The sequence below is a fragment of the Varanus komodoensis genome, unplaced genomic scaffold (genome assembly GCF_004798865.1).
Source record: "Varanus komodoensis strain SLA01 unplaced genomic scaffold, ASM479886v1 scaffold19, whole genome shotgun sequence".
NCBI classification, from domain to species: Eukaryota; Metazoa; Chordata; class Lepidosauria; order Squamata; family Varanidae; genus Varanus; species Varanus komodoensis.
In genome coordinates, this window is record NW_025335550.1 from 13,802,514 (window position 1) to 13,818,254 (window position 15,741).

Genomic DNA, 15,741 nt, shown 5'->3' on the forward strand with positions numbered 1-15,741 from the left:
TGGCTAATGCTGTTGAGATTTTTTTTTAAAGCGACATACAAAAATAGTCCCCAACCCAATCAACAACACCAACCTGGTTTGCATGCAATTTAAAAATTTGGTTAAACCATGCATAGGCTGCTGCCTCGTACTTCCACCACTTTCACTTTTAATTCACAACCACTACTGGCTCCTTCACGCTCCTTTGGTGCATGACATCTGTGACCCCATACCAAACGCAGGGAGTCAGCCCATGCTTCTCCCTGAAGACCATGGAATGCTTAACCCACAGGGTGTTCTTACGTGCAAAGACCCCAATGTGCTTTAATCAACCATTCTATTAGTCTCAAATAAGATATAAATGCACTAACGAGGTGCAATCCTATGTATGTTTACACACAAAAAAGTCTCGTACAACTCCTAGTAATGCTAAGGGATGGCTTTCAAACATAACTAATAATACATTAAATAAATAAAAGCTGGAGAATGCTAGCAGTTGAATGGCCTTTTCTGTCTAAAAATACACAAGGTTGTGCCCTTAATGTGTTTAAGAATATGCAAGTTTCTGATTTCACAAAACTCTTCATGAAGTAAATGGAAAGCTAGCACAATTTTAGGTAAACAAATAGAAGACGTGATCAAAAACATCTGCTTTGCTGGAAAATGAGCTATTTAGAAAGCGAAAGAAGAAAGCAAAAAGAGTCAAATGATTATCTGCTTAATTAGGTTCTAAACATCCAAATATGTTTTAATCCTTGGCCTTCATTTAAGTGCAGTCTGACTTGGTAAAAAATATTCATTTATAAAAAGTGGCAAGTTCTTTTTTAGATCAGTAAAGTCATGGTATTGCTCAGAAAAATGTTCCACAACTGGGAGCAAGTGAGATTTGTATCTGTAGTCACCTTCCAACAGCATTTGGTGGAATAGTCGTATTGACTTCAGTCAGTTCAGAATAATTAGTAAAGTGACTGCACTGCAAGTTCTATTGCTATCAATTTCTATAACAATTAATACAATTGTTCAGCATGTATTGCATGACTCCCATTGTCAGAAATTGAATACTAATGTGGAATACAGGAAAATAAACTAATATGGAATACAGACCGGTCATAAATAGGTATAACCAGAAGACTCTATGCTGTAATTCTGCCTGCTCTGACCACATAGCACTAATCCATACAGTTATATTCCAGCTGCATAGTGGAGTAGCAGGTTTGCTTGCTCCTGTAGCTGGAGAACTTAACTCCTTTTGTCTGTTCTGCATGGGTCTGCATCTTCAGTGAAATGCATCATCTTCATCCAAATCAAGCCAATATTCATTTGACAATATGCATGGAGATCTCCAGTTCTTTAACAAAGGAAGAACTTCCTTTGAACAGCAGTTCTATACACCCCTATTCCTCCACTATACCAACAGGATGAAATGAGTGCATGAACTCTTTTATTTATATATCCACAGATATATAAGCCTAAAACTTCATTTTATTTTGCTGAAGACTGCACTATTTTTCTTATACTTGGACCTGTCAATACATTCAAGGGTAGACTATTAGAACATGTTCTGCGTTGATCAGTTCCTTATAATTATGTAGTTACAGTGCATGGGACAGAACAAATCTACTAGGTCTGTCAAAGAACACTTCACAGCAATTATTAAGTATTTCCCTTCAAGTGAATGTTGAAAATCTGTGCCATAATAAAGTTGTACTGCAGTGAAAATTGTGTCTTGTTTGTGAGCTTAGTTTAAGTTAGATAAATAGCAGTTAAGGAAGCTACTAACTGCTTCAGTCTTATTTAATATCAAATAAACTTAGATGCTTCTGATTCTCTCCAAATTGTGTCTACATATGCATTGTTTTAAAGGTAATTTTGCTTTTGAGAAAGCATTTCATTTTGGAATACTCATTCATTAATAGGGGTTTCATCCCAAGATTGGTTGGGATGCAATCAACAGCAATGCTTTACTCTTTATGAAGAAATTGTATAAATTTTATTTTCACATTTGAGCACACCAAAACTACAGGTTAAAGTAAAACTGAGCTGAGCTAAATTAGAAATGCAAAAGAAATTTATTTAGGCAAAATAAATGTTTACATGATCAAGGGCTTCTCATTTAGCTTATATATATAATTTAATTAAACAGAATTCATATACAAAATGACAAGTCTGCAAAATTATGCCATTGAATTCATTTATATAGACTCAGTTTTAAGTCTTTTTTTCTGAGGGTTGCCATGTTCCTCATCTTGTTGAAAAATGACATCATTTGCACATTAGCAGTATGGAAACCCAATATTCAAGATCATTAAACCAGTAATAATGCCAGATGGGAAACTGATTTTCAATCTGTTCCCATAAAGCCAATGTCATAAAGGTGTTACTCCTTAATAAGAGAGTTACCATTAACAGAAGGCAAGTTTTCCAGTGTGATTTAAAGCATGCAACTAATGCATCTGACCATACCAGTATTCACAATAGTGTGGAAGGAAAGTGAATAACAATTTTACAAAATAATATGCAGTTTATGTTAACATGATGGAACAAAATATCACTAAGATTCTTTAGTTTTCTTCTGCAACTGTGTTTGAAGAACTATCTAAAGTTTTTAATTCAACCAAATACAGAAACAAAGAAGTAGATATACTGATTTGTATACTGTACTGTGCTGTTTTCAAACTGAATTTGGAGGATTTGAGTAATTTCAAGTCATTTATAGCCATATTAATGCAAGTGAATAAGCTACACAGTGTGGGCTGTTTATAGAAAAACCCATTGTGTGTCCAGCAGATGACTGAGCTGACTGTGGTTGCTCCACATCCTTCCCCCTGAACCCTCCAGCAGGTATCTCAAGAAACTCCACAGCAAAACCCACCTTGTCTTTTCTCCACATTGCAACCAAGATTGTTGTTGCTTTCCAGAGATCACTTCTCATGATTTCCAAAGTGACAATCGCATTTCAAAGTGTGCAAGCAGCATACTAGAGTGACTGTTCACAACTTTTTTTTAACAGCTGAGATTTGTGTGTTTTTTTTTTCTTTTTTTAAAATTTGTTGGTAGTTTAGAATTGCATAAATATGCAACCCTGGCTATCCCAAAAGATGCAGCTTTGTGTTATCAATGTGCTAGATGGTATCCTCTGTCAAAGTACAGAATCCTGAAAGGGTTCAATAGGTCAACATGTTGTGTTGCTTCTCATATGACAGCTGTCAAATAAGAAGAAAAGCCCCAGATGGATTTTTGCTCACAAAAGAGAGTAGCAAGTAGATGTCTCCCTTTCCCTCTAGTTTTTCTGTTGCACCCAACTGTTCTCAGTGCCCTGCACTTTTTCCATTATTTCCCAAGACTCTAGGTGCTCAAGAAAGTAGAAAAGTCACACAATTTACAAGAGCACAATCTTGACAGCTATTAAAACTCAGTTCTCCTTTTAAAACAGAGGTTTGACGAGGCCAATCATTTAAAAAAAGTATACAGTCCTGCATATACAGGTCCCTGTCAAAAAATAAATAAAAATAAAAGGAAGACTGAGCTTTGATAGCTCCTATCAAGACTAACAGCTAGAATAAATGAGCACATCACTTTTCCACTTTCCCAAACACCTCTCAGGAAATGTCGAAATTGGTGATTTTCGCAGAGAACTGTGAGGTCCAACCACAAAACCAGAGGATATCACTAAGAGGGGGGTGATTTACATGCCACCACTTTCTCATAGATGCCTTCTTTGCTCTCCCCCTTGACCTCTCATCTTTAGACAGGGTAGCAAAAACTCAAAAAATCCAACCCAAACCCAGAGGTGCTGTGGCACAATATTTTAAATAAATTAATAAGCTTATTGCAGCCTTTCTGCTGTACTTTGACAGCAGATACAGTAACTCCTTACCCATTGTTTGGCCAAAGCCTCCCATTTTGGAACATCACAAGTGTGCAACTCCAGTTATTCCTTTTCAATTAATGAATGTATTTATGCAAATGTCTAGCACTTAAACATAATTTTTAAAAGCATGGCAAACCAGTGACATCCCCTCCAATGTACAGTCTGGGCAGTCTGAAGGTGCTGTGACCTTGGATATCATGAAAATCCTTCTCTGGGTAAAAAGAGTCCCAAGAAGCAAAAAAACAAAAACTGATAACCATGGTGGGAAGAGGAAGCAAGGAGGTTTTAGCCACCACGTCCCCTGAGACACCAGATGGAGGAATGAGTGGGGATGGAGAGAAAGCCCAGGATGAGCCTGATTTGTCCAGTGCCCCATGGATTGCTCTGTGAAGAACCAATACAGTGCTAGTTATTCAGAGGTTGGCTTACCCTGTAATGTGAACCTGTCCATTAAAGGACATGGGTGACAAGTTACAATCCTATGGCATCTCCCTCAACAGCCCCCTCCTAGGTAGCACTACGCTATCCCTGCACCTGCTCCTGGAGCTCCCTGTAAAAAGGAGCAGAACCACTGAAATGCACTGCCCCACCTGCTACATGCAGTCCAGAAAGATATGGCTGATGACCTTGAAAGCTGTGTAAAAGCAATAAAGTCCTTCACTTACTGCTTCTCGATAAAAATGGTGCCTCATGGCCCCCAAGACAGTTGCCATAATGGTGAAGTCAGGCTGAAATGGATTGAGGTTTTTTAAACTACGCCCATTAAATTAAAATGTCACCTGTATTTGGTATCTTTGGGCTTTCAGGTAGTCTTCCAGGATCAGCTACAGAGGCTCTCACCAACGAGACAATGCAGAATAATGCAAATATGTAGTAACCTGCAAAAAAGATGTTTCTGTTCAGAAAACTGCTATTAACAGTCTTTCCTGGGATTATGGAGGAAAATAATTGTATACAAATCTATAAAGATTCAAAGGCCATTCTTGTTGTCTAAAACCAAAACAAATGGAAAAAGAAGACACAGCAAGCCTTACTGCAAAACACAGAGTGAATTGAGCGGCGAACCCACAACACAAGTGGCACAGACAATGGGTATCTGCAGCATTTCTGATCAGGATCAAGATGCCCATATGCCCAGCAATGGCACAGGGCTAGATCTATACTATCTATTTCTTCCATACTCCTCTTTCACTCCCCAGCTTAAGAGACTAGGACTGTAACCACACCAAGACTTTATATAAAGGCTGTATATAGAGTGTAAAAGGTCTGTAGTAGCCTTTGGACTTAGAACTTGTGGCATACTTGTCAAAAAGACTGTCCACCACTGAAATCCTCCAACATATATAAGACAAAAAATGGTGTATAAGACAAAAAAATATGCTGTTTTCCCCCTCATAGTGCAAGCAAACAAACCAAGAAGCCTCCAATTAACCACAAGGCAGAATCCAACAGGATGCTTCCACCTCCACCAATTCTCTTCCACCTCACCAATTACATTGCCCAAGTGGACACCACTTCCAAAAGGAAGTAGAAATGCTCATTTCATAGTTCCACTAACTTTCCTCCTTTAAGAAATGAGCATTTTTGCTCATTTCAGCCCTTCTCTTAGGGAAGCACTGAGTCTTCCTTCCATAAGTGTTGCGTCCTGCTTGCAAAAGAGAATCAGAAGAACAGAAAATAATTGGTAAGAGTGCAAATGCCCCATTGGATTCTGCTCATTGCTTCATACACTATGACTGCCAGCTTTAAAAGAAGGCAGGATAGTAAGCCTTTCATTTTAATAGTCCATCTTATTCAAAATTCTCATTTGGGGTGAAATGAGAAATTATGCACAGAATCCAGTGGGGCACTGATCCTCTTGTGCTCACTGATTTCACTGTGCAAGCCAGACTCACTGCTCACGCAAAAGGGATTTAATGTTTCTCAGACAAATGTACTGTCATATGTTCATACATATCTTTGCTAATTAAGTTTTGATATGACAGTCTGACTCAGTGTAGAGATTCAGTCAATACTGTTGGAAGACAGCACGCTCGTATCAATGATTTCAAAATATGAGAGTTACACCTGATTTTGATTATGAAGTGATTCATTGTACCTTCCTTTGGATGATTAATGCCAAGGTTAATTGCAGCAGTTTTTAAAAGATGTTGCAACTCTGGATCGCCATTTCATTTATGAATGACATACAATGGACAGGAAGGAAAGGCACTGAAGACAATATATCAAATCATCCATTGGCCAACTTCCATTTTCTGAATTGCCATATCATTTGAAGAATCTCATAATTTTCTTTTGGATGTCTCATTGACTGTCACTATGTTTTGTGTTTTTTATTCATTTTAACTGCTCTTTTAGATATTTTAAAAAAAACATTCTTACTGTATTTTCACTGTATTGCCTGGAGCACTGTGTGTAGAAAAGTGCTACACAGATTGAAATAATACGCAAATAAGGTCTGAGGTTCTGGTCTTACTATGCACTCTTCACCCACTTCAGTATTTCTCCATTACTAGAAAATTAAATCTAGAAAATTATGGCTGCTCCCATTTCAGAAGCATGTAGCTGTTCACTTATTCTCAAGTCATAGGAGAGATTCACACGTAACACTAACCCTTTTAAAAAAAATATGAGTGGTTATGAATAAAGCAGCATGCCTTATACTCAATCCAACTATTGAACCACATAACCCAGTATTACCTTCTGTGAGTGAAAGGAGTTTTCTAAGTCTTAGACAGACAGATTTCCCAGCTCTGCCACCCAAGATCCTAGCCAGAAATAGCAGGGATTGAACCTGGGGAAATCTGCATGCAAAGTATGGTTTTCTTCTAAGTGATGTTCCCTTCCTGGATGTGCAAGTAGAAGTCTTGTGTATGTTAACATGTTTAACAAAATACTTTGTTTATGCAAATGTGGAAGTGTGTTTGAAATCACATTCATTCTGATGTGTATCAGAAGACACAGTGTGATGCAACTGGGGTATTGTTTGCCTTCACGGATAGCACCATATGACTGTCTTTGTTATTCTGGATTGGCCGGGATTATATGAAGACCAATATGCAGAATGGCCGTAGAAAGATAGGAAAATGTGTAAAAGAAGGCTAGGCAGGGGATTCTGGAAGACCCTTTGATCTTCACGAAAGTACACCTGAAATAGTTTGTGATGGCCCATCACCCTCCCTTCCCTTTAAGTCATCCCACTGGATCACTGTCAACTTCAGCTTCTAGACTTTACTTTTAAAAATCTCCATCTCTCACCCTTATTATTCCTTCCCCCTTGCCTCCTTCTTCTTCCATCTGTTTTGTACAAGCCCATCTACTGCCAAATTCCTTCTCACTTCTTCTCCCTTTTATACCTCCCTGCTGTCTGCTTTACTGCTTCCTGTGCCTCCTGTCTTGAGAATATGGTCAGGCCACAAGGTTCCTACCCAACATATTTGGGGGAATATTTGGTCAAACATTAGTTTTTGTCAAACTACCTCGCCTGAACACAATTATAACGATCACAGCTTTATTTATGTGAGGAAAATATCAAATAGCACTGGATCTAGAATAATGAGTTTCTCCAATTCCTCCTTTCTTCTGCAGACCCCAGCACTAGCTCTCAGTTCTGGAAGGATGGGGATCCCTCTGAAATAGTACAGGATGTAGCAACAGGAGTTACAGGAGGAAGAAAGATTTGAAGAAAATTATTGTCTTGCCCTGTTGCCCAGTGGGAAGTTTTCACTTAATAATGATTTCCCAAGTGAAACAAAAAGGATTTCCATTCATGATGAGGCCTGTCTAGATCCTAACTTATGCTTTCTATTTTGCTAACAGAGATTCAATTTAAATTTAGAAAAACATGACCTCTTCAAAAATCTCCCCCTAAAGCCGCAAACATTGAACTGAACCAATATATGCATTTGATTGACTTAATGGATATTTAGTTAAAAGCCAAACAGGTAATCATTAGAAGTTTGTAAATGGCTGCTCTAGCATAAGAATTGAATGAAGGCAATGGTGACAAACAGGACTTACACAGTATTGTAACTGCAGATATATGTCCCTCCTCATAGTGTGGAAAGAGGATGATTTTTGGAATGAAGATAGTGTTGAAAAGCCAAACAAAGATGATCAGGCCCATACAGAACCAGCCCTGAGGGTCAACAACAAAATGAATCCGTAGTCCCATTGTACATAATCTGAAGACAGCTCACACCAAACAGAAAGGGGAAAATAGGCCTAAAAAGGAAAAGAACTTTATAATTAGTTTCTTAATATTATGAACATTCCCAGCCTATTATCAAATTAATTCAGATTTGGGCATATTGCCTATAAAAGAAACAGCAGCAGAGTGGTAGTCAGCCAGCATTACCTTCTGGAGACACTTGTCTACACAACAGCAGAACCACTGCAATGCACTGCCTCCAGTTCCTAACCACGAAAGCATGTGCAAAAAGGAACCGTGGCTAATTGTATCAAAGGCTGATGGGGAATGAGGATAATTAATATGGTTGCACTCCTCTCCCTCTATTGGCATAGATCAGAGTGACCATGGCTGCTTCTGTGGCAGAGAATCAGACTGAACTGCACAGCAACCACCCCTTCAAGCACTTTTCCTAACAAGAAGATAGTTGTAACTGGATCAAATGTTTCAAGATCCAGGGAAAATTTCTTTAGGAGTGGCCTCACAGCCACTAACGAAGCAGCTCATACCCATAAGCCAGTAACTCAGGTAAACTTTCTGAGCAAAAGCCACCATTCTACAATTACTCTGCCTTCTGCCATTCTCTCTTGCAGGTCTAACCCACCCCTAAGTATGTTTTCCATAATATGCAGATATCCTTATCTGCAGTTCTATGAATATAATCTGCGGAGTACTGAGGTACCATGGACTAATGTTCATGCAAACTCCAGCAAACAGTATAAGGAACCAACATGCTCTACTCAGCCTTTTCTGACTGGGACCTTCCATATATTATTGGACTACAAACTCCATTAGCCCTAGTCTCCATTGTCACTCATCAGTGATAATGGGAGCTATTGTACAAAGCACCTGAAGAACAGCTGATTGGCATAGGTCACTCGACCCAGTTAGCTGCTAGATAGTTTTGGAAGCAATCACTGACTGGAAAACTGTTTCACTGAGTGATCACAAAGCAAACAACATTGGGACTATTTACTGTTGCAGCCTTTTCACCCATCTTTGCTCTCAGGTCCCAGAACACAGAGGACAGAGGCTGTTAAATGCCAACAGCTGAAATTTTGTGAGAGCTTCCAGTGTCCAACTGCACACCTAGACTATGGCTGTGACAGGTATCCAAGTTCCACACACAATGCACTGGCCTTGGGGAGCTGTTATATTAAAATGGAAATATTTTAATTTCATTGTCAAGTATTGAGAGAAAAGGCCAGGCTGCACTGCAAAAGACATGTTATGAAGGCAGAGAGAAAGACTTAACTGCATTAAATATTCCTTCTACAGAAGTGTCTTGCATAAAAGATGAAGATAAAGAACGCTTATATATAATGTTCTTAGTAGAGGGGAACATTTTCAAGACTGAATTGGCAATTATTCCTTGAAAGAGAGTTTATGAACATTTGAGGAGTAAAGAACTAATTAGATTTTATGCTAAAAACATACATAGGGAAAAACGATGATCCTGCTGATTCCTAACCTAGATCTGTGTGTTGTATTCAGAAGATGACCAAAATTGTCTGGACTAAAGTTGACTGGAAATTTATTAAAGCTTTACGTCCACCAGAAGATCAGCTCATAAGAGATTTAAAAAAACCCTGTCTAGAACCAATTGCTTTTGAAGAGAGCATAGGGCAGCTGAGAAATAATAGGCCAGCATTGGTTTGACTGGTGGCATCAAAGCACGAATTCTTGAAAGTCCAAAAAATTCCAGTTGCTGCTGGAAAGACAGTGGCTATGCAACTGGGCAGATTAGAAGGCCTAAAGTTGATTGGAGTGGGTGGGCAACAAGATTCTGCTTGTCCTGAAAAAGATTATGTGCTGGCAGAGATCGGTGTTGACTTCAGGATGATCATTAATTCCATGCTGAAAACAGAACACTGCTCCTTGCCTCAAATGACTGGATATTTTCATCTAATTAGCCAGAGAAAAATAGTTTGAGAAAATGACTCTGGCACAAGCTTATCCAAGCAGAAGCAGAAGAGTAGTCAACAAAGTTGGCAACTACTGGCACTGAAAAGCAAGTGTTCCAATATAATTCATTGGCAATTATGTCTACACTTGCAATTTGATAACAGGTATCTGCTCCTTAGATGGGAACATGATCCAACGATGAGGATCACCTGAAAAATCTTGGATAAATTCTCAAGAAATTACAAGTATATAGCAAATCTTGATTAACATTCCAAGGAGTCAGTTACATATTATAATATGCCAAGGGGCTCCACAATGCTTTTGAAAAGCCAGGATTAGTATTGAGGACACATGACATGACGAACCTATCAAAGGTTGTTGCATTCAAGTGCTATCCTAAATCTTAGGTGTCTGTGCTCTAACCATTAAAACAAATGCTTCCGAAAATAAAATACTTGGTATCTTACCAATCATGTCAGTGGTAATAAGGTAAGAATACGCAATATTCTCTTGCTTGAATAAGTGCATGAAGTCGCCTTAAATCCACTACTTCGAGTAGTGAATTACTTTCTTTGTATAACTGTTCAGATTACCTGTCCCTGATCTGGCAGATCCAACCACTTTGCTAGAGTCTATGGAAACAGTCACAGCTGGACAGGAATCAGGACTGTTATCCAATGTTGATCAAAGACCATCACTGACAGATCTGTTAAATTTACTTTAGAACCTGAAAGATGTTGCTTGTGTGAAGAACCCACCAGACAGACTGAACCTGTGACTGACCTAATATATCAGATAATAAATATCATAGCATAGTTCTTTAGTATAATTTAAAATATCACATTAAACATATATTTCAAGTTATTCCTAACATGGTATGGCACAGAGGAGAACTGTTTTGTATGTTTCATGTCAAACCTCTAGGGCAGTGGTGATGAACCTATGGCATGCGTGCCACAGCGGGCACTCAGAGCCCTCTCTGTCAGCACGCGAGCCAAGTCGCCCCAGCAGCCAAGCATCGGATAACAGCGCACATAGGGGCCATGCGCATGCTTGGAAAGGAGTAGCCGGGTCAGGGGATGACATCACAAACCGCGACTAATTAGCTGCGCTCGTCTGAGTTTTCGCATGGCGGGTCAGTGCGCTGCCAAGGATATATATATATTTGCTTGGACTGGCTGTGAGTTGTTTTTTCTAAACTAACCTCAGTATTCAAGTTTTATTGCAGTGTTGGCACTTTGCAATAAATGAGTGAGTTTTGGGTTACAGTTTGGGCACTTGGTCTCTAAAACATTTGCCATCACTGGGTTAGGGTTAGAAAAAAGAGGTGTCCTGGTATGACTTTGATGGTTGGAATGTGCTTAGAATGGGCAGAAATGATGAACTGTGCAGAAAAAGCTACTCAAGGAAGGCTTTTTCAAAATCACCTGGTTAGAGTTGGGGCAGTGATGGCGAACCGATGGCACACATGCCACAGTGGGCATGCAGGGGCCTTTCTGACAGCATGTGAGCCAAGTCGCCCCAGCAGCTGAGCACTGGATAACAGTGCACATAGGAGCCATGCTCATGCTCAAAAAAAGTAGCGGCACCAGGCGATGACATCACAAGCTGCAACTCATCTGAGCGTTCGCATGGTGGCTGAGTATACTGCCAAGGATATATATATATATTTGCTTAGACTGGCTGTGAGTCGTTCTTTTTAAACTAAAACCTCAGTATTCATGTTTTATTGCAGTGTTGGCACTTTGCAATAAATAAGTGGGTTTTGGGTTGCTGGTTGGGCACCCGGTCTGTAAAAGGTTTGCCATCGCTGTTCTAGGGGTTTCTTCTGTCCCAGTACAGTCCCCTACATACAAACAAGTTCTGTTCTGAGAGTGTGTTCATAAGTTCAATTTGTTTGTAAGTCCAACAAAGTTAGCCTAGGTAGCCATCTAATGCAATCAGTTATATAGTACTGTACCTATAGTATAGTATAGGTTTATAACGACACCGGAGGATTTCCCGAAGTTATACTTCTGGGTACATGGCTGTGTGGAAGTGCACCCATGTTGTTTGTCTGATGAGTTCTTCCTCATATGGTGTTACCTTTGTTGGTGCAAGCTGTGTTACACTTTGCTAGACTCACTTTGCCTTTCTCAATTATTACAGTCAAGTACACAAAAGCACATTCACCTCTTTGAAAGTTTGCAAAGCTTTGTATGTAGGGAACCTTCCTCTATTTATTAGCTCAAAGCAAGGCAAACAAGCAACTTGTGTCCCTAATGAAGCAGGTACATCTCCAGGAGTTAAGAGGGCACAGTGACATACCATTACCATGCAGCAGCAAGTGTGACAAGCCACAGCTCTTCTCACATTCTGGGAACTGCAGATGTGGGCAGTGATAGTCCTGTAACGCAGCACTTCCCAGCTCCAAGGCCAGAAGAAGGGCTGTGGGCTCTTTGAGTGCTCCTCACTAGGTCCAACACCAGACATACTCAGACAGCCACTGGGGCCAACATTCCCTAGCAGAAGCCACTGGGTATGCTGCTTACCCCATAGCGTTCTCCACCGCCATTAGGCAGTTCCTGCAATTGCTGCTGCTACTCTTGGGCACCCAAATGGTGCTGCTTCCACCAGACAGGCTCACAGAGAAAAAGCAGTGCTTTTGGATGAACGACAAGAGGGCATGTTGCATTTTGTGAAATATTAGGTAGTATGGAATGGTATAAGGAGGTACAAAAATGCAATAAATAAATAGTACCCACCTAGTGCTAATCAGTTGCTTCCATCCAAATGTTGTCACAGGATAAGCACATCTGAGGGAAGAAGGTGGGTTACTAGCAGCAGCACCTGGCAAGGACTTGATGATGGAAGCAGCAATGCCAGAAAGGGGCCTAGGCTGCTGCTAGAGGAACCAAATCAGTAGCACTATGCACGGAGCTCACACAACCCTGCTGCCAGCCCTGTACAGTGCAGAGATATTAGAAGAACTTCAGCTGCGTAAAATCAAAATTGGCCAGATACTCACTCATCTAGAACAAGAAGTGGGAGTTTCTTTGCCTGCTGCACTACCAAGCTTCCCATTCAGCAGATGTGGCCAAGTTGGCAAGCTGCTCACCTCCTAGGAAGGACAGCAGAGGGTTTCCTTGGCCGTTCTTTGGCCACAAATGCAACAAAATAATATTACGCCACCAAGGCTCCTGGATCCCTTGCCAGCATAGGATGCTAAGGTGCTGGCAAGGTGCTAAGAGAGTTTACTGGCTGTGTCACCGTCAGACCCTGGCAGCAGTGACACATGCACTAGTAACTTCCCATTTGGACTATTTTAACATATTTTGGTACATATATATATATATATATATATATACACACACACACACACACACACAGCAGCCAGACTACTGAAAAGGACTTGCAGATGTGCCCATATAACACCAGTCCTGGACCATCTGCACTGGCTACCAACTGAAGTCCAGGTCCGATTTAAGGTGCTGGCAATCACATAGAAAGCCCTAAACAGTTTAGGACCTGATTATCTAAATGAACACCTCTTTCTGTATATACCTGACTGGTCCTTAAGATCACCTATGGAGGCCCTTCTTCTTCTTCTAAGAGCCTTCTTAGTGGTGCCACCTCAGCTGTGGAATATGCTCCCCAGAAAGGTTCAACTAGCGTTGATTCTAGTCTTTTCAGAGTCAGACCAGGATCTTTTTATTTATTCATTATTTTAACTGTTAATTTTAATATATATCTGATTTAATTCAATTTTAATCAAGTACTGTAAATTGTTTTTACTGATGTAAACCATTTAGATATTTCTATGGAATTATAAACAGTATAGAATTTTTTGAAATAAATAAATCTTCCTCAGTCACGTAGCAGTTAAGCCAGAAAGGTGACAGAGTTGGATGGCGCTTCCTCGGCTGATGCCGTGGTAAAGACTCCTTCATTGAACAACAAATAAACTGCCAAGTCTTTGCTACACTTTCCAGCTCCACACTTGGACCCTGAGGAACCAGACAGGCTTCCACACCATGAATGGCACCTGTGGTGATGGACAACTCCCAGCCTCTGGTGGGTGTTGGTCATGACATATATTGCATCTGGCCTCAGAAACACCGTAGGGCAGTTTCAGAGGAGCCGCAGCAGCAGGATACTAGGGCACTCATGTCCTACTGTAATATATGAATATATGTGTAGTGCAACGGGGAGCGAGTTGGCCTCTGTGGCTAGGGCTACATAGGCCTGCGGTCCAACCCAGGGCTACTCTTACGTCCCGGCGGACCTGCGGTGCCCCTGGAGCCCGCCCCAGCGCCGAATGGGGAGGGAGGATGGCGCTGTCCGGCCCCCGCACGCCTGCTCCCTTCATCCACCACGAAGCCGGGGCACCGGGCGGGAAGGCTGCCCTCGTGGGGCGGGCGCCACAGCTCCCCACCGCAAGGGAAGGCCCAGGAGAGGAGGAGCGCGTATCCGCGAGCCACCTTCCCCCGCTCCCTCCCTCTCTCTCTCTCTCTCTCTCTCTCTCTCTCTCCTCGGAACCAGCTGCCCCTGCCGGGGCAGGTGAGGGCAGACGAGCGCCCGGAGCACGGCGCCGCCTCCCAGCGCTTGGCGTCACTCTCGTTCCATTCACTCACCGGTGGGAGGCCCCGCCGACCCTCATCGACACAACTCCGCGCCGCTCGGGCTTCCGCAGTACTTCTGCGCACGCGCACCCCGCGGAACAGGCAGCACTCCGCGGGGGAGGAGGAAGGGAGAGGGCGGGACGCCCTCCTTCCCACTGGGAGGGCGCATTCCGGCCGCCGCGTTTCCCGCTCGGTGCCTCTGCAGTTGAGGAACCGGGCGCCTTGCTGGCGCTTGCTCATGCGCCCCGGCAGCACGAGCCGCTGCAGAGGCGCCCCCCCTCCGCCCCCGTCCAGAGCTTACACTGCTTGGGCGGGAGTGGGGCGCTGGCGGCAGGGGACTGGCGCTGCACCTCCGGGATTCTCGGGTGAAGATCCCACCCTGCTCTTGGTTCCTGCTCTGTTTCTCCGCGGAACAGTAAAACGCCTTTGACGCGTTAGCATCAAGCCTCGGGATAACGCATTTTTTCAGCTGAATATTGCCGGGTGGTGGTGAAAGTACAGATGCCTCAAACGCTACGCTAGATAACAAGGATAGCCTCTGTGTGCTCCGTTCAGCAGCCCGGAATGACTGATGACACTTGGTCATGCAGTCGTCAATGGGAACTGGATTGAGGACTTGATCCTAACAAGTGTTTACGCTTATTAGGAAATATACCCCAGTAAACTAAGTGACACTTGTTTCTTAGGTTCGTGTTGTCACCAAGGACAAACCTCTTTGAATGTACGATGAGTGCAACAGCATATTTGGAAATACCAGAAAATCACATCCATAGGTTGTATCAATTCGAAGTAAAATGTCTTTTTTTTTCCTCATTAATACCACTTTACCCGTCTAAAAGGGGAAGACACGGGTAAAATTTCCCCATGATTGCTTGCTTAAATAGAGAGCGTTTAGGATTAAGTAGTGTTAAGGATTAACTAGTTTGTGAAATTAATTTTCAGTTATGTACTGAGGCTACTGAGCTAGGATAGTAATTTGCCATGTTACTTGCTTGCAGCAAGAATGACGGAGCCTTGTGGCACCTTAAGGACAAGCAGATTTATTCTAGCATAAATGTATGTGAACACTATCCACTTCCACAGATTTGGCATCTGATAAAGTGGACAGTCCATGAAAGTTATGGTGGAATAATGTAGCTGGTCTTTAACATGCCAAAAGATTCTTTGATGCTTGGGATATTAATCAAATTACGGAG

General features: G+C 41.8%; 1 protein-coding gene across 6 annotated transcripts in view; it reads right to left on the bottom strand.

Moving 5' to 3' along the window:
* ZDHHC21 (zinc finger DHHC-type palmitoyltransferase 21) overlaps window positions 1–14,625 on the bottom strand; it is a 52,237-nt gene extending 37,612 nt beyond the window's left edge. The window contains exons 1-4 of one of the 6 annotated variants that reach the window (XM_044427625.1): window positions 14,558–14,620; window positions 12,689–12,739; window positions 7,871–8,074; window positions 4,630–4,728 (exon numbers count right to left, since the gene is read on the bottom strand). In XM_044427625.1, the coding sequence (XP_044283560.1) occupies window positions 4,630–4,728; window positions 7,871–8,024 (253 nt within the window). In that variant the 5' untranslated portion in view covers window positions 8,025–8,074; window positions 12,689–12,739; window positions 14,558–14,620. Of the gene's footprint in view, window positions 1–4,629; window positions 4,729–7,870; window positions 8,075–12,688; window positions 12,887–14,557 lie in introns of all 6 variants that reach the window. The other 5 variants (XM_044427624.1, XM_044427629.1, XM_044427628.1 and 2 more) reach the window with 5 other exon arrangements.
* Between the last annotated feature and the right edge of the window lie 1,116 nt (window positions 14,626–15,741).